This window comes from Cinclus cinclus, chromosome 2, assembly GCF_963662255.1.
Source record: "Cinclus cinclus chromosome 2, bCinCin1.1, whole genome shotgun sequence".
NCBI classification, from domain to species: Eukaryota; Metazoa; Chordata; class Aves; order Passeriformes; family Cinclidae; genus Cinclus; species Cinclus cinclus.
Genome location: NC_085047.1, coordinates 86805005 through 86822481, shown reverse-complemented (window position 1 = coordinate 86822481; position 17477 = coordinate 86805005). Strand labels below are relative to the sequence as shown.

The 17477-nt window shown below is 38.0% G+C and overlaps 1 protein-coding gene across 1 annotated transcript in view; it reads left to right on the top strand.

Annotated features, from left to right (window-relative positions):
• The window catches only part of INPP4A (inositol polyphosphate-4-phosphatase type I A), a 110501-nt gene that overhangs the window by 68938 nt on the left and 24086 nt on the right, over window positions 1–17477 (top strand). Inside the window, exons 9-19 of the mRNA XM_062487870.1 lie at window positions 365–444; window positions 875–986; window positions 1905–1995; window positions 2661–2808; window positions 5905–6035; window positions 6410–6514; window positions 7290–7398; window positions 9032–9046; window positions 11492–11675; window positions 13123–13341; window positions 14487–14757. Coding sequence (XP_062343854.1) covers window positions 365–444; window positions 875–986; window positions 1905–1995; window positions 2661–2808; window positions 5905–6035; window positions 6410–6514; window positions 7290–7398; window positions 9032–9046; window positions 11492–11675; window positions 13123–13341; window positions 14487–14757 — 1465 coding nt within the window. The remainder of the gene's footprint in view (window positions 1–364; window positions 445–874; window positions 987–1904; window positions 1996–2660; window positions 2809–5904; window positions 6036–6409; window positions 6515–7289; window positions 7399–9031; window positions 9047–11491; window positions 11676–13122; window positions 13342–14486; window positions 14758–17477) is intronic.

Sequence of the window (17477 nt, the reverse complement as noted above, 5' to 3'; positions counted from 1 at the left end):
TCCAGAGGAAGTAAGTTCTTCAGGAGGAGAAAAATTTGGGTCAAGGATACAGCCTGAGCCCTGTTCAGTTGTTGATTTCAGTGTTCCTGTATTGCTTGGCCTAAGCTGATATATACTGAGGTGCCTCCACCTATGTCCTAGAGAAACAAGAATACATATTGTCCTCCAGTAGAAGAAAAACTTTCATTAATTATCAAATATATTAAATGTTAAGATATTTTAATTAGCTATATATAGCATATTTGGATATGCTTTTGCTCTTGTATTTTTATGCATAATAATTGTATTTTGCACTTCAGTGCTATGGTCAAAGCCTTTGCTCACTGTAAAGGTAAACACAGTTTTGGAACTCCTTTTCTTTTAGATGTATTTGTTGGGTTCTGGGACGTTCACTGTAAAGGATCTTCTTCAGGAGAAGTACCACAGGTTGCACATAACACTAAGGTTTGTAATATTTTCCTTCTTTTAAGTGCAAATTCTTCAAAACATGATTGTAATGCGATGAAAACCCCTTATTTAATGACTAATTTAAAGTAGACTTCATTAAACTCTTTTGCTTTGATATCAGGTATATTCTGATTATCAAAATGTGTGAATACATGCATTTCTTCTCATTGTCATGTCACCCTCAAATGTATAAGCTGAGCACAGAGCATTGCCTAGGCTGCCTTCAATTCTGTACAGCATCCTTACGGAATAAGGGGAATGTTCTCCTGTTGGAATAACCCATTATAAAATTATTCCAAATGAAGTTGAAAAGCTTCATATTTAAAATGTTCTTTAAGTTTGAAGATTAATAGCCTTTTATAAGTGTCTCCTTGTTGATGAACAGGTCCTCCTCCAAAAAAATCTCAACGCAGAGTATTTGTTGCAGGTCGGCTGAAAGTGACCGTGTTGGTAATATCACAGTTATTGGATGGCAGATGGAGGAAAAATCTGACCAAAGGCCTCCAGTGACAAGGTCACCTGATACAATTAATGGAAGGGTGAGTATTCAGAAGAATGCAGATTTAGTGCCAGCATTGAAATAGGCTAGGTTGACATCTGCTATCATTATTCCTGTCAATCTTGATATTTTAGTAGAGCTTTACGTTTTCAAAGTACTGTAAGGAGCAGCCTAATGGTGATGAAGCCATTTTGAGTTTTGCAGAGCTCTTGGTGCTCATGTGAGGGGGTTAAAAGTCTTGGGGAAAAAAATTAATTTAAAATTATAAACTTTAGCATCAGCTACTCATTGTCTTCATTGGAAGAGGCTTCTGGTACTGTTCATTGGTGCACTTGATGTATGGCTCACCAGTTTCACCTGGTATTTCATTCCACATTGTGCATTGGAAGGTACCGTTAAGCAAAACTGCAATGAGGATGCTAGGGAATTCCCAGAATTTTAAAAAGCTGAAGAAGTTACTTGACTACTGGATTTTTTTTCTGATCCCAAAATAATTGTTTGAGACTAGATGTTTGCAGCACTTCCTCAGCCTAGACATATATTTAATTCTGTAAAACTTGTGTTGTGAGTATCTTGGGGTATCTTATATGTGTATTATATTCACGGTGTGCATTAGAATCCCTTTTTATCCTCCAGATCTGTTCATGCCTATTAATGCAGTACCTGTAAGGACTCTGGAGCTGTGCTAGCATAGGTAGTTGAAAGATTGGATGAAAATTCTTGTGGCATTTTGAACTGTGCAGTAGAAATAAATAGGAATGCTTAGGATTTATTATGCCAGCCTACAATATTTTTTGTCCACAGTAAAAATATTTGAAATATTTATTTAAAGTATGTGTGGAGTTGAATATTTCTTTGAAGTCTCTCTGGTAGGTCATCACTGCATATTGTTTGGGCACTGAGGTTTCATTCTTTACTATATCTGTTTTTTCTTGTTTTTTTTTTTTTTTTTGTTCAGACTGTGTTGCCAGTTGATGAAAGTTTAACAGAATCCTTAGGAATCAGATCCAAATATGCTTCACTGCGGAAGGATGCATTACTGAAATCTGGTAAGCTACCCTGGGCTGTAACAAGTAAGCTTAAGGTATCAATAGAAGTTAATCTCTCCCTGTGTGCCTGTGGCCCCAGGGCATTTCAGCAGATGTTTCATTTGAATAGGAACAGGCTGCTGATTGAGCAGTACTTTCAGGGTCATACCAAAATAAATCATTTTGTCATATGCACTATTCTGTATTGTAAAAACAGCAGAAGTAAACTTTTGCCATTACGTTGACTGTAGTAACATGCAATTCCATGCAATTTCGTAGTCTGTTCCTAAGCAATTTTTGCAGGGTGAGGAGAGGGACAGAGGAAAGCAAGTGGCTTTAAAAAAAGAATCTTACAGAAAGGTTAGTTTTCTAGCAAATGATTGCATGAGAGGAAAATGCACAGTACATTGACAAAAAAAAAAAAAAAGTCATTTTAGAAGGTAAGTATTTAATTTAATTTCCTTAGCAGTATAGTAAGTCATTTGGAGTGGAGGCTTTTCCTGCAAACACTTGAAGAATGGTCATTACAAGAGTGGCCATGCCTGCGAAAAGTAGACTGATGCCTGATTAAACCAGATATTTATAGCAGGGTGTTTCAGCATTAGTGAATTTACTTTAAGAAAGAAGAGACTTTGTGCACTTTAAGTCAAACCCTAGGCTTAAATAATGTGGTTTTAATTCTTTAGTGTTTGGTGGTGCCATTTGCCGAATGTATCGTTTCCCAACCACTGATGGCAACCACTTGAGAATCTTGGAGCAGATGGCAGAGAGCATCCTGTCACTGCACATCCCTAGACAATTTGTGAAACTGCTTCTAGAAGAAGATGCAGCAAGGTGAGTTTTGGGATGGTTTACATGAGCAGTAATACAGCAGTGGCTGTTATCGAGTTACAAAGGCATAAATATATCTGTGTTAATACACTGACTGCTCCATGAGATAAGAAATGGCATTGGGAGTCAGAAGCATAGTTTTGAATGGAAAAAAAGACAGAATAAAAGCACATAAAATGAAACACTGTGGTACAGTAATGACATTGCCTCATTTTAGGAGGTGGGAGGGAGAAGGAAATCTAAGCATTTTGTGGGTTTATTTTGAATTTGTTTCTTTTTGAAGCAATTAACTCTTCCAGGCATCATACTCCTTTATGAGTATTTCTTCCCTACATTTGTAGGCTGTGGTTTGCAAATCTGATGGTTTATGTACTCTTTACAAAGGCCAAGATTGGAATGTTAAATAATTTTAGCTGTGTTTTTGAGTATTGGGCTTTTATTGTGATTGTGTTTGAATCCAATCCTCTAGACCTTAACTAAGTCTGATTTTAATTAAAACTAACTAGTGCTCTCATTATTGTATATTAGGACATTTCAGTTTCTTTGGGATATTGTGAAATAAAATCATGGGTTAATCCATTCATTGTAGATATTTTCATATTTTGTGAAAATGATAAATTCTCACAGGAAGATGACAGAGACTTTTTGTAATGCATGGAAAAACTAATTGAGTTTCTGAATTATACATTTATTCAATTTTCTGATGTTATGTTTCTAGTGATGTGCACTTAGATTCTAGAAATTGAATGCTGTATCTTGTTCAGCTGTCCTGCTGCAACCTTGATGGAGGAGGCTAGGGGTATGCCATTGCACATTTAGTCATGGGTTATTTGTTTTTAATTTTGTATCTTTGTTTCTTTACAGCTTTCCTCACAGTAAGTTTAAAAACAACTATTCATTATGAGGTACAACCAAAATAATAAAAAGTTGGCAAGCTTATCCATAAGGTGCCATGTATGATGGATGTAGGTTAAGGACTTGAAGATCAAGGAGAATTTAGGGTGAATGAGCAAAAAAGATGTGTCTTTCTGTAAAACTATAGACAATGAACTTTGAGGCCTTGGCCATGAAATGTGACTGTTCAGAGGCTCTTGCTAACATCATGCAGAGATTGGTGGATGCCTGTTGTAAACAGGTACAGGTTAATAACAGCCCAGGTGATTGTTAACATGACCTTGTGTATGTACAGTGGAAAGGTAAATAGGCCTTTGTGTAATTACTGAGAAAGGCTCCTTTGTCTCTGTTCAGTTGAGGTGACCCTCAATAAACATGCACAATCACACTCTGTATTCATAGAGTCACTCAGATTTGACCCAGCACTCTGTTCTCCTTTCTCAGTGCTGCAGCCCAGAAGAATGACAGACAGCTACACAAGCACAGCTGTTTCTGTCTTCAAATCCTGGTGACTTTTACAATGTCCTTGGGTAATCACAGCTGCTGTCTCTTAGATAAAACTCTTCTGGGCCAGAGCCCTTTGAAAGGAAACATCTAACTGGGGGGTGTGGTATTTTGACTACCTCATTATTTGTGGCATACATATTCCTTGATGTCTTGGCTCTATGGGACAAACAAGTAAACTTGGAGTGTTAAGCTGTGAATTTACTTCAGGAAGACCAGGGCTCAGATTCACGGCTGGTTTTGAGCAGGGAGTTTGACAAGGTAATCACAATAGCATCTTATGCAGAAGGCAAATTTTAAGATGAAACTGGAACTGTCTTTGTCTAGGTCACTGATAAATATACTTTATGCTGTTGCCTATTGACAAATCAAGCTGATGTTTTTTCTTGGAAATTTAGTTCCTTTAGATAGTATCCTAAGTACCGTGGAGTGGGAATTGGTCTGTGAAATGATGTCTTAAATTATGCACAGACAATTGGTTAAAACTTTGGAATTGGGGATATTGAGAGAACTGCACAAAGAACTGCTGGATCCTTTTGACAGATGATTGTTCTACCTTTTTTGGGGTAACGTGCTGTTGAATTGTGTCTGATGTTGACTTGTTTACTTTCCCCCTTCTTCCTTTATTCCAAATAATACACTAATCCAAGAAGACAGTAATACAAACATGACATGAAATACACTGATTATTTTCTCAGCAGCACTGCTGGGAGACAGTATGTAACATAGGACTGCCATTGTCAGAAGTTTGGACATGGGTTCAAAATTCAGATTGACTTTTTTCTTGATTATATTATCTCTCTATTACTACAAAGCCTCAGTATCTTTCTTAAATGAAGGTTTAACAATGTGTGATTCAGAGCCCCACATAGGGTTATTATTGTGTTCCACTGCAGGGAGGAGTAAAAGAAACATTGATAAGAAACTGTGATTTCTTGGGCAAAAGAAGTACTGGAAACCTGGAAGTCAGGAAAGGGAAAAGCCAAGGCTTTTCCTGTTCATATCTGGGGATGTCCAGTCCTCTTTTATTCTGCCCTGAGTGCCCAAAATCCTGGACCTCACGTGAAAGATTTGTTGGCTCTTCACTCTCTCCAAACCCTTAATGCTAAATGCTTGCAGTCTCTTCAAACCCTGGATGCTTACACTTCTTAGGCTTTCTGTGGCCTTGCAAGCTGTTGTGTACGTACCTTACCAGTGAATATACTCCTTGTACCTAACATCAGATAGGTGCTAATGTCTCACCTAACCTCTGTCACAGTTCTTAATTAGCTTAAGAGCCACTACAGTTCAATAAAGTGTCCATAAAATGTGCTCATTGTCCCAAGTCACCTGACATGATGACAGTTCCATCATTTACCAATCCTCATATAGTTTGAGAGCTCCTGCAGAAAAGTGGGAAGCTTTGTGGGAAGCTTGTGACCAACACCCGAAGCTCCTGGGGGGAGTACAGTGTATTCTGCCTGTGAGGAAGCAGTTTACCTCAGAGTAGTGCTCAACCTGTGCTCTGAGATATGATTTGGGATGTGTGTTTGGAAGCTTTTCCAGTCCGGTGAGTAGCTCAGACACAGTAATTTGAGAGCGTGTCAGCTGAGGATGGTGCTTCACTGATATGATATGCAGTTCATTCTTGGTCAAGTGGACTGTGGACATAAATACCTCTCTTTCCCTCCCCATGCCCCCCATTTTCTCTTTTTTCCCCAGGGTTTGTGAACTAGAAGAATTGGGTGAACTATCTCCCTGTTGGGAAAGCCTTCGTCGACAAATAGTTACACAGTACCAAACAATTATTTTAACTTACCAGGAAAATCTAACTGACCTGCACCAGTATAAAGGTGATTTTTTATTCTTTTTTAAAATAAAACCATGATTTTTGTCTACCAGGATTGTTAGTGCATCTTGGAAATTTGGAATCCAGAATGATCTATGATGAGTAAACAATGCTATTAAATTTTTTGTTTTTATTGATATTTATTGTGAGTTTGCTAATTACCTGGGAATATTTGTCTGTTCTATTTGTTCTCTTATCTTACTCTGAAAGTAGAGGACAAGTGTGAACAGTAACAGAAAGATTTTGTTCTGTTTTTTCTTTTTAATTTTCTCTGCTTTACTTTAAGCACGTAGCAAATGATGGATGAAGCTTTTTGAATGTTTTAGCATAGGCACAAGGAGAAGGGTTTTGTGCTTACTTTTGTCTTGCATTCCTCAGGTCCTTCATTTAAAGCCAGTAGCTTGAAAGCTGATAAAAAATTGGAATTCGTTCCTACAAATTTACATATACAGAGGATGAGAGTCCAGGATGATGGAGGATCAGGTAATAGTTTCTCTTTCTTCACTTATCTTGTTACTTTTCTCTCCACTTTTTTTATTTCCACCCTCAACCATATAGCCAAGTTTCTACAAACTACTGTAGTAGTGCTACTTGGCATTTTTATAGCTCATTCTATTCTCAGATTCCAAATCTCTTCACAAAAGAAGAGCTGGAAATGTAGTTATTGCTGTTCTACAGGTCTAGAGTTAACTGAACTCTAGGTGGCACAAGTTAGCCTTTGTATTAGGGTTGGATTAAGCTGCTGTGTATCTGCCAGAAATTTTGAGTTGCAGTAGAGTAAAAAAGGTTCTGACTGTTGTTTCTTGTTAAGATTATGTGCTTTTTCTCCAGAATCAGCATGTATGGTTATGCAAAATCATGGTTTTTTCACATGAAGCTTGTTTTGTCATAAAAAACCTGGGTTTTCCCTTATTTTAACAGTAATTCCCTGTGACCATGGACACACACTTGTCTCATGTGTCCTTGTGAGGGTTTCCAGTAATGGCAAGCTTTGTATACAGACCAGTGTTCAAGATTCTTTTTCACTGTCAATCTTCTAGATTAAGAGATAGAGGACCTGCATTCACATATGGGTCTTTCACCTGAAAAAGTGTTTGATGGATTTCCAGGGCTTCAAGAGCAACTCAGTTTTCTATGTCTCTCAAACTACAGCAGTTTTCTAGAAATTACTTCCAGAAAAGTTTTTGAACTAACACAGTTGTTTGTCTTTGTTAAAGATGACAAGTTTTCATTTGTAAGTCCTTTTTGTCCATCCCAGATCAGAACTACGACATAGTCACCATAGGAGCACCAGCAGCTCATTGTCAAGGCTTTAAATCAGGTGGCTTGCGGAAAAAGCTGCATAAATTTGAAGAGGCGAAGAAACAGTAAGTAGAAATACCACTGTGTTAGCTGTTATTGTGCCTTTATCTCCTGGTCCATGCTCAATTATTTGGAAAATCATTCCATTCTGTTTTTATTTCATCCAGTAGTACTACTATACAATATTCTGTATTGAAGATTTTTCTGTGGGTTTTTTCACAAAGAAGGAGAGGGAAAACAGTTTCCTCCTTATATTAGTGTATTTATTTGTTTACTGGCAGGTTCTTTCCAAGAGTCCTTTTATGAAAATTTTCATTTTTCTGAACACTTGCTGATTAATTTAATTTAGCTATTTTAGCTGTTGGGTTTGGGTTCTGCCTAGTTGTGGGTCAGAACATTTGTCTGCTGAACCTCCTCAGCTGCACTACATCATGCTTCAACCCATTATTACTTTCAGGAGACTTTCACCCCTCTCATAGCTTCAAGGTCCTGTTGCTGAGCTCTCTGTAGTAGGAACCTGCTGTGCCTGATTGGTAAATTCCTTGTTGACAAAGTGGGTTTAGTTCTGAAACTATTGCTGGAGGCCTTCCTGCATTGCCTAAAGGTTTATGCACAGATTGGGCTTCTGAATTTGGCCTCTGCCCTACAGGTGGGATACTTGACTCCCATGGTCCTGTCTGCAGAGACTGCTGAGTGACCTCTGTAGAAGTGTGGCCTGTGTGAGCTAGAGGAAGGTGCAGAATCTGGGAATGTCACATTTGCTAACATGGCACCCACTCCAGCTCCCAGAGAAGGGAGAGTGCTGCAGGGTCTGCGTGGCTTCTGGTAGTGTATGGAGCATTCAAGACACAAGAGCAACAGGACGAGGAGTCGTTGTAGTCAGGGAAAAGGAGACCTTGATAATGTCCTTCCAAAGTAAGGATTAGTAGGATTTGGAGCTGATAGGAAGAGGGACTGACATGGGAATCAACTGCAGAATTAATTTTGGCAGTAGAGAAATGAGTAGCAGCATCTTGTGAACATCAGTCATATATGTACTGATAAAAAGATTGGTGCAAAAGTACCTAGTGTAATTATTCAGGCCAGCAGAGTGCACTGGGACAGGACTAGAGGAAACTGTAAACTTGAACACTGGTATGCCAGACTCACCTTTTCTGTTCTTTTGTTGCCACTATTATTACTTTTTGAAATAGCCTCCTTCTGTCAGTGTAGCCACTTACTCCTGCAATAGCCAATTTCCCATGTGGATTTGTTCTTTTCCCCCTCACCCAGTAATAAAGTTAATTGGAGAGTTTAATTTTTATCCAGTACTTTTCCTCTAAGCTTTTCAGAACTGTTCCTTCTGGGTCCATGAATACTTCAGATTCAACATTTGAAGAACAACTTTCATTTTAAGTACATCTGTGTTATCAAAAAAGCCAGTATAGTAGAACTGAGATCCACCTCCTCAGATTCATTGTTGCATTCAGTTCCTTCTTCTTTCATTGGCATAACTGGGCTTGGTGTATTCACAGCATTTCCCCAGATCAATTCATGGTCATCTGGCAATCTGTGGTTTTTTGCTTACAAGTTCATGTTCACCTTATTGAAAAAATGACTCAAATAAGTTATTTCCCCAATCATACTTTGTTTTGTTTCTGCTTTTAGTATTTGCTAACAATCTGCTAATTTTATTTTGGTTTTTTGTTTTTGTAGCAGTTATGAGGAGTGTTGGTGAGTTCTATAGAGGGTTTCTGTTCTCTGGGTTGTTTTATTTTCCTTTTCTTTGGCAAAGATCTGGTGTGTTTTAAAGTGTGCAGGGCTTTTTAATGTCATGCATCATGGCATCCCTAACTGTGCTCTAAGTAATTGTAGCTGCTTTGTAGAACATGATGTGTGAATGAATTTCATTTCATCTGCAATGTTTGTTTGCAATGAACAGCTAGATTCCTGACTCCCTCTGATCATAAGAAGTTAAAAAGCTGAAAATCAGAACACAAGGATTTAATATATTTTCCTTTGTTATTTCCAATGAAAACTATTTGGAATGAGAAACTTTTCTGCCAGTGATGAAATATAATTGGGTAATTTTATGTATTTGAAAACCTTAATAGTGACAGATTTGGCATGGTGTATATTTTTGTAATCCATATCTTTATTTAAACATTTTCACATAATATTTTTCCTCACTTTTTGGTGTTCAGTGCTATCAAAAGCAGACATTACTGGATGGTTCAAAAATGGAAACTTTTTGCTCTAAATTACTCTTATTAAGGTTGAAACCCTAATTCACTGAGAGTATGTGTTACAGTTTGCTGGTATAATACAATGAAAGCTGTTCATTTGAAAAAGCAATTGCAGGTTGGAAAGTAAGTATATGTGGTCTTTACACCATAATTTTTTCCCCCAATCATCCTAGCAAATGTTTATTATTAAAAAATACAATAATTCTACATCCAAACTCAATATGCTGCATGGCCTTTCCTGCCAACTGTCTTTATGCATGTTAACCACACTGTTGTGGAAAGAAATTGCTCAGAGGAATTGTCACTAAGATCACCGGTCACTAGAAAGCACAAATCAAGTGCAGGGAAAGCCCCAAAAGCTGAGATTAATTTGCTGTATGGCATAGCAGTCGTGGGGAGTGGTTGTTCTCTGCCCCACTGGGGTGAGTGACCAGAGCACAAACAAGGAAACTCTTTCAAGAATTGCTTCTGAGCTACATCCTGTGAAAACAAATCCCTCATCTTTCTTTTGTAATGGAGCTCAGGCAGACACTGGCATTAGGCTTCTCCCTTGCCTTAATATCTGTTAAGGGACAAGAACTGGAATTGTGGTGTGATTTTGAAGGATTTTTGAATCCTCATGTCCTAGTTCACAGATACGTTGCAGAAATGAACAGTGTTGCTGTAAGGTTAGCAGAGGAGTTCACAATCCTTGGAGGTCGTGATCTGTGGTCAAAGTGCTTCAAAAAAGAAACTCCTCTTCATGTAAGCTCTCAGCATGGCTGTCTCCATGTAACAGTGCTGAGATCGGTGCAAACAGTAGATTCTTCTGTGCTGTTACTATGCTGAAGCCATTCATGACTGAAAAACTATAATAAAAGTAAGATAATACACAATTGGTTTCCCCTTCATGCTTGATGCCATGTCATGAGTGGGCATCACAGTTGGCACAGCTGGAGTTGATGTATAGGCCTGGTCTTTGGGTACCTTTCCTACTGGGAAGGAACAACCCAGTATTTTGCTTGACAAAGGGAATAGTGGTCAGTTGGTTCCAAATAATTAACTAAGAGCATAGCTTCAGCTTTGAGTAATTTTCTAAGTTAAAAGGAACTTTTGTGAATGACTCTTTCAGGTGGGATCAAATTATCCTTTGGAAGTGGTATTCTTTCTCCAGCAGTTGTAGAGCATGTGTCTTGGATTGGATAAGCAACTTCTGTAGACATCTAAACTTAAAAGGGCATAAATTGTTCTCCACTGTCAGATGAGCAGTCTTACTGTAGCTGCTGTATCCCCCTATGAAGATATGTTTGTCCCTAGTTTAGTATATTAAGTGTCTGCTAACAGAAACTACACAAAGAACAGTGTCCTTGGATTAGCCTGAAGATGCATGTTGATTTTTTACATATCATGAAATTGCTTTTGCTGGTGTAATTTGATTCTGGTCTGCAATAGAGGAAATTATATACTAGCAGAAGGACTAAGTGTTTGCATTATGGATCTGGGTGGCATTTCTGTGTTAGAAGGAGCACAGATTTTCTTTTCATGATGTTAGTAGGCATGTGATAAAACATTTTTGTAAACAAGGCCTCAGTGAAGTATCTGTGTTGTAAGGAGAGGGAGAATGGAGCAAGATGTCTCTGCCAACAGTGGTTCTGTATCTGATGTCAAAATCCGTTACCCACATTCTCCTCAGCAAACCTGTCCTCTGGTGTACAAGCTCTGCCCACACACCCTTGGTATTAGGGATTAGTAAATATGCATCTGAATGCTTTCAGTAAAGGCAGAGAAGTCTCTAGGATCATGTTCCTGCTGTGCAATTGCCCACTGGACTTTCACTGTTGATGACTAGTTTAGGTAAATTTTTGTTGTCTGCCATTAGTTCCCCAGCATGCCACTGTAATGTGTGTATACCTTTAGATCAATTTCCCCCCTAAAATCAATCTTTATTTTCCAGCACTTCAACAGGTTCCCAGTCTATAATATACATCCCACAGGACATCGTTAGAGCAAAGGAAATTATTGCCCAAATCAACACCCTGAAAACTCAAGTCAGTTACTATGCAGAAAGGCTCTCAAGAGCTGCCAAGGATAGATCAGCTAATGGCCTTGAAAGAACACTTGCCATCCTAGCAGATAAGGTAGGAGAATAATTAATTTCTTTGCTGAAGCATAGCGGGGTTTTTTTGTTTTTGTCTGTACCTTTAGTAGGCTTTCTTGAAGCATTTGTTTTACCTTTTGCAGTAACAGGCAGAGTCCTAAAAAAAATTGTATCAGCCTTTAGAAGTTCCTGTTTTTATTTACATTGTCTCCTACTTTTGACACTCTTGCCTTCACCTTCTCTTGAAAGTTCAGGGGAGAATAATGACCTCTGATTCCCTCTATTCATTCATCATATTGCAGTAATGTGCATTCTTCACTTTCTTTTATATCCCTTTCTCCATAACCACCTGGGATTTTTTAATGTTCTGAGTCATTTGTTAAGCAGCAGCAACTGTGTGAAGGTTAATGAAAGAATTCTGTATTTTTCCACTGGTGAAATAAAGAATAATGGTGACACAGCCTTTGTTTGAATTATGGTGATGCAAACCAATTGTTTCTTGATGTGTGCTAACAAAAAACAGGCTGGACCCACAGCTGAACACAATCTTAAAGGTAGAAAAACCCAAATACAGTTTTACTGACCTCTCCTTGAAGCAGATCTGAAGGTTCTAAACAGCACTAGTGGCCAATCAGCTTGCCATAAATTGTCCCAGTGGAAGGAACGTGCATACAGTTTTGTATAATGGGACCTCATGTAAATGTATTATTTATTATAATACTCATTCTAAACGAGTACAGTTTGTGGTCTGTGGGATTTCCTACAACTGGATTATGTGAATATATGACATATTTATGTCTTGTTTGTACTTTTCTCAGTAGACACACAGGCCACATAGTTTTCATATTCATATGGCTTACAGAAATCCTTTAATACAACACAGCTAAGTAAGACAGGGAACAAATTGCATTGATTAGTGGATTATACCTTCAGCCCTCCTTTTAAGTCCTGTTATTATTTTGGACAGGATGATTGGGGTGAAGCCTGATCCTTCTGCTGTGACAACTGTTTTGTATGGTATAAAAATCATGTAATATAGAATATAGTGAGTTGAAAGGAACTAATCATTCTGGTCCTGCACCCCCGGAGTCACACTATGTGCCTGAGAGCATTGTCCAAACACATCCTGAATTCTGTCAGGCTTGCTGCTGTGACCACTTCTCTGGGGTGCTCAAACAGTGCTCAAACACTGCACATGTCTGCACCTTGTTCTAAGCTGAAGTGCAAATAAAGATGAATTGCACATTCCTTAGTGACATTTTCAACAATTGCAAGTCTAATATAGTAGATTTTGGAAATGTATCATTTGTATTTTGTGATGATCCTATACTATCTTTGAAGGTCATTCTGTATTCAAAAGTCTCCTTAAAGCAATAATTTATTTTACAGAATGCTACTTACCTTTTATTTTCTTTAAAAAAAATACAGTATAGATTGTGTATGGATTAATATAAAGTTTTCAAAACCTGGGGTTTATTGCTTTTTAGACCCGACAACTTGTCACAGTTTGTGACTGCAAGCTGTTGGCAAATTCAATACACGGACTGAATGCTGCAAGGCCAGACTATATAGCTTCAAAAGCATCTCCAACCTCTGGAGAGGGGGAGCAAGTGATGCTAAGGAATGATCAAGATACACTTGTGGCCAGATGGACGGGAAGAAACAGCCGATCTTCTCTGCAGGTGGACTGGCATGAAGAGGAATGGGTATGTTTGCACAGTGGAGTGATGAATCCTTTGTTCTTTTGACTTTTTTAATAAGCTCTGTATATATCACCAGATATAGGATAAATATGTAGGAGATATTGGTCATCTAGTAAAGGTGTTGTCTCTATCCTGCAGGCAGTTGCTCCTTGGCATGGAAATACAAGCAGGCTTTAATAAATTTTTTTCTGGGTCTCCTAAACTTTGGAAATTGTTACTGTAGGTGCATAGCATATTTGAGGTGAGGTCCAAGGGAAAGTAAATAGCTTTTAAAGTGAAAATCTGCACATCCTACAATGGGCTTTTGCACTCTGCCAAATAAAACGTGTTTTGTGAGTGCTAGTTATGCAATTTAGCCTTCCTCTTACAGAAATTCTCCTGTAACCATTTAGAACTTGCAGTCGATCACTGTTTTGGTTATGAACAGCATTTTAAAACTGTTTGCACAAAGTACTTAAATGATTTTCCCTACCACGCTGCCAATCAAAATGAGAATTGGACTGTGTAAATTCTGTCATTGTGTTAAACAAACAGAAGTTAACTAAATCTCACAAATACTCAAGATTAATTAAATCAATTACTAATATTGTGAAAAGAACAATTTTTGAAAGAGATTAATTTTGGAAATGCATCCTTGCTAGTTGTAGTTGGCATACTTTGACTGTAGTCAAAGCTAGTTGGCATACTTTGACTGTAAGTATATAATAGGATACAAATAAAGCTAATTCAGTATTTCGACATTACTATAGTGCAGTAATTTTATCTGTTGTTCATTGAGTTATAGAGAAAAAAAGATGTGTGATTGTATACAATTATTATGTCAAATGTGAATTTCAAGAGTAAACAATGGTGCCAGCTCGAAATTGGAATTATAGTGCAGGAAGAGGAACTTAAAATTGCTTGGCAAACTTACACAGAAAATAACTTTGCGATTTACCACAGAAGTCCTGTCACTACGTATTGTTGACATCTTGGTATATGGTATTTATATATCCATATTTTGTGTGTGCACACATGCAAGCACAATAGCCCAGAAGAAACTTTGCAGAGGAATTGTGACTAGAATCACAGGGGGAAATAAATCACCAAGGGATTTGCTACCCAGCATCTCTTGGTTTTAAACTGAGAAATAAATGTTTTCTTTTAAGGAGAAAGTTTGGTTGAATGTTGACAAAAGCCTGGAGTGTATCATACAGCGAGTGGACAAACTTCTCCAGAAGGAGCGCCTGCAAAGTGACAGCTGTGAGGACGTTTTCCAGTGTGATGTCAGCAGTACTAGTAAGAAAGGTAATCGGGACAGTCGTGCCTACTGGATAAATCCAGAAGATTTAAATGAGACCTCATCATCCTCACCACCTTCATCATCCTCATCACCATCTTCATCCACACCATCCTGTGCATGCCATTCTCTCAAGACAAGTGCGTATGCCAGACACTGCTCCTCACTGCTGCTCTCTTCCTGTGTGCTGGCATCATTCCTAAGCCTACCTTGCAGCCCTCCATGTGTTCTTAGCTCAGTGGTGGTGTTAAGCAGTGATGTCAGGCAGAAAGAGCTGTTAGTGCACTGGGAGCTGCTAAGCCCATTACTTATTTTGAAATCCTGGTCCCACTGAAATCATTGCCAAATCCATGCACTTGGTTTTCACTCTGTGTGTTTTTAGCTGGTAAAACAGTTGTATGGGTTATCATATGACAGACACCACCTCTGGCAGCTTTTCTGTTGGCTTTAGCTTCTTTGCAGCAATCAAAGCTTATTAAAGGTAAATAAAACATGATGGAAGTGCAAGCACTACTCAAAAACTGATAGTCCCAGCTGGACTGCGAAAGCATGGGAGAGGACCCCAAGCAGTCCCATTAGATTGAGTTGAATGTAGATGAACCTAACAGAGTTCAAAGCAAATTTTAACCCAAATTATGGTGTGGAGGCACTCAATTATTTCAATTTCTTGTAGCTGGAATGTAGGAATTGGCAGTGCAAGCTCTTAGTTGATTAATTAAATCAAAATTTAAGCTCAAGTGGGTGCTGTATTGAACCTAGTGTAAAGTTGTGAGCATGTGAATGAAATACATCCTTATCAGTTTAGACTGACAGTTTGGCAGCTGTGCATTAAATTTCAGAATTACTTTATTTAGTTATATATTGACTTATTCTCACATTCTTTACAAGTGGTCACTCTGATTTGGCCACTTAATAGCACAGGTGGGCGAAGTGAAGCTCTAAAAATACTGATCTGTGTTCTCATTTCCTTTGTCCTGTTCTGTCTTATCCTTTGATGGCCCTTTGTCCCTTATGTGTGTCTGTGACTTCATGTCCATCACATTGTTAGTGTTGCACTGGAAGGCAGTGCCATAAGAAAAAAAGGCAAAAAGGAAGTGAAGATAAATGTTAATGTATTTTTTGTGTAGCTTTGCATGTTACCTGTAGCTTATTTAGTATCTTAGACAACCATGGTTTTCTATATTAGACTGACATTTTTGTGTATTACTAAAAAACAGGAGAGTAGGTTCTTGTTTCATTAATCTTTGACTAAGTTTCTTCCACCAGTTTGATACCTCTAAATGTTTTGTTGGCTAGCTAGTTTTACGTGTATTTACATGTAAGTGTACTCAGTAACCTTCAATGCACATTCACAAAAATGATTCAATGTTGTTGAATTTTAATATTAAAAATTCACAGGAAAAATCTGTGATGATTGATATCAGAAGCTTTTCCCAAGACAATTTGATGCTAAAAACATCTTAGAACAATATTTTTCTACCATATTCAATGGATCTTTTAATTCTGCTCTAGATCTTGACATGCCATATAAAAGTGGAACTGGACCTACCAAAGATTTTGTTAGTGCAAAGAATTTCTGTAACTTTTGTCTGCTGTCCCTCCAAATAGGGAAAAATATCTTTCTATTTAACCAACAGAACCTGGGGCAGAGTTGAAGGACAAAGAAGGTCCTTTCTCTGAGTTCAGAATCACAACATTTTTGTTGTTGTGTATTCAAAGAATTTATGTTTTTCTTATTAGTAATTCTGCATTTTGAATAAATGAGCAGAGAGCAGACAAATTATTTTGAAAGCAATGTAAAAGCCAGCCAAGTAAGATGTTCCACAGTTGGTAAGAGAGAAACAGTAAAATTTTATTGAAGGACTTTAGAGGATCTCTCTAGAAATGAATGTTTGTGAAAAAAAATGCTGCCTGAAATAGTAGAAGGGAAACTTAAAAAAATATTTTCAAACCCACTTAGGTTATTGGCCTAGATATTCATTACTAAAATTGCATGGGGACATATAGTTTCTTTAGTGACCATGATGAATTTTAATTTACTGAGAGATTTTTTCTAATTATCTAGCTGAGATGATTTTCCTGAAGCACACTATTGAATTTTATATTTTCTGTTGTTATGTTCAGATTTATAACTCATTGACTAGTGAATCTAGATATGAACAACAGAAGCTTAAATCCTGTTAGCTTACTAAACTACTTTTCATCAATTGCTATAACAGAGCACATGTTATTTTTTTTTACTGTTAGCATTGACCTGTAGTATGTTTTCATCTGACAGCTTGATCAGATCATGATCAGATCACTGAAGTGAGTATGGAATACTCACAGACTTCACTGGTGGGGTTTCAGCCCTTAAGATGTGTTCTAATGTTTCTGTTAATTATCTCAGAAATTGTGTGCCAGAATTTTGACAAAGGTAGCAAAGTACTGGTTTTTTATTACTCTTGCATTGTGGGTGCCTTAATGTCATTTTCTGTTAAGTGCATTGAACTTACTGCTGGTCTTTTGCTCTTCTGTTTAGCAGCCTTACTGCCAGCTTAATCTATAATTGCAGTAGACCAGTGGTTCTCAAATTGTGCCCTGTGGATCACTGGGGATTGACAGTGCCCTTGCTGGTAATCCCCAGCGAGCCTCTGAGCTAGCAGGTACTGGCTTTCCTCCACGTCCCCATCCAGGTGTTCCCCTGATCAGAACAATGGAGTGGAGCAGACAGCCCATGCCCTCCATGCCTGTGGGCAGCAGAGTATTTCTGCTGAGCTCCTCTTCACTCAGTGAAAATGTTTGAGAACCCTGGCACTGAGCATTTGAGTTGCTTGTATTTAGACTGTGTTGCTGCTCCTTAATCATGCATGTTGCCCCT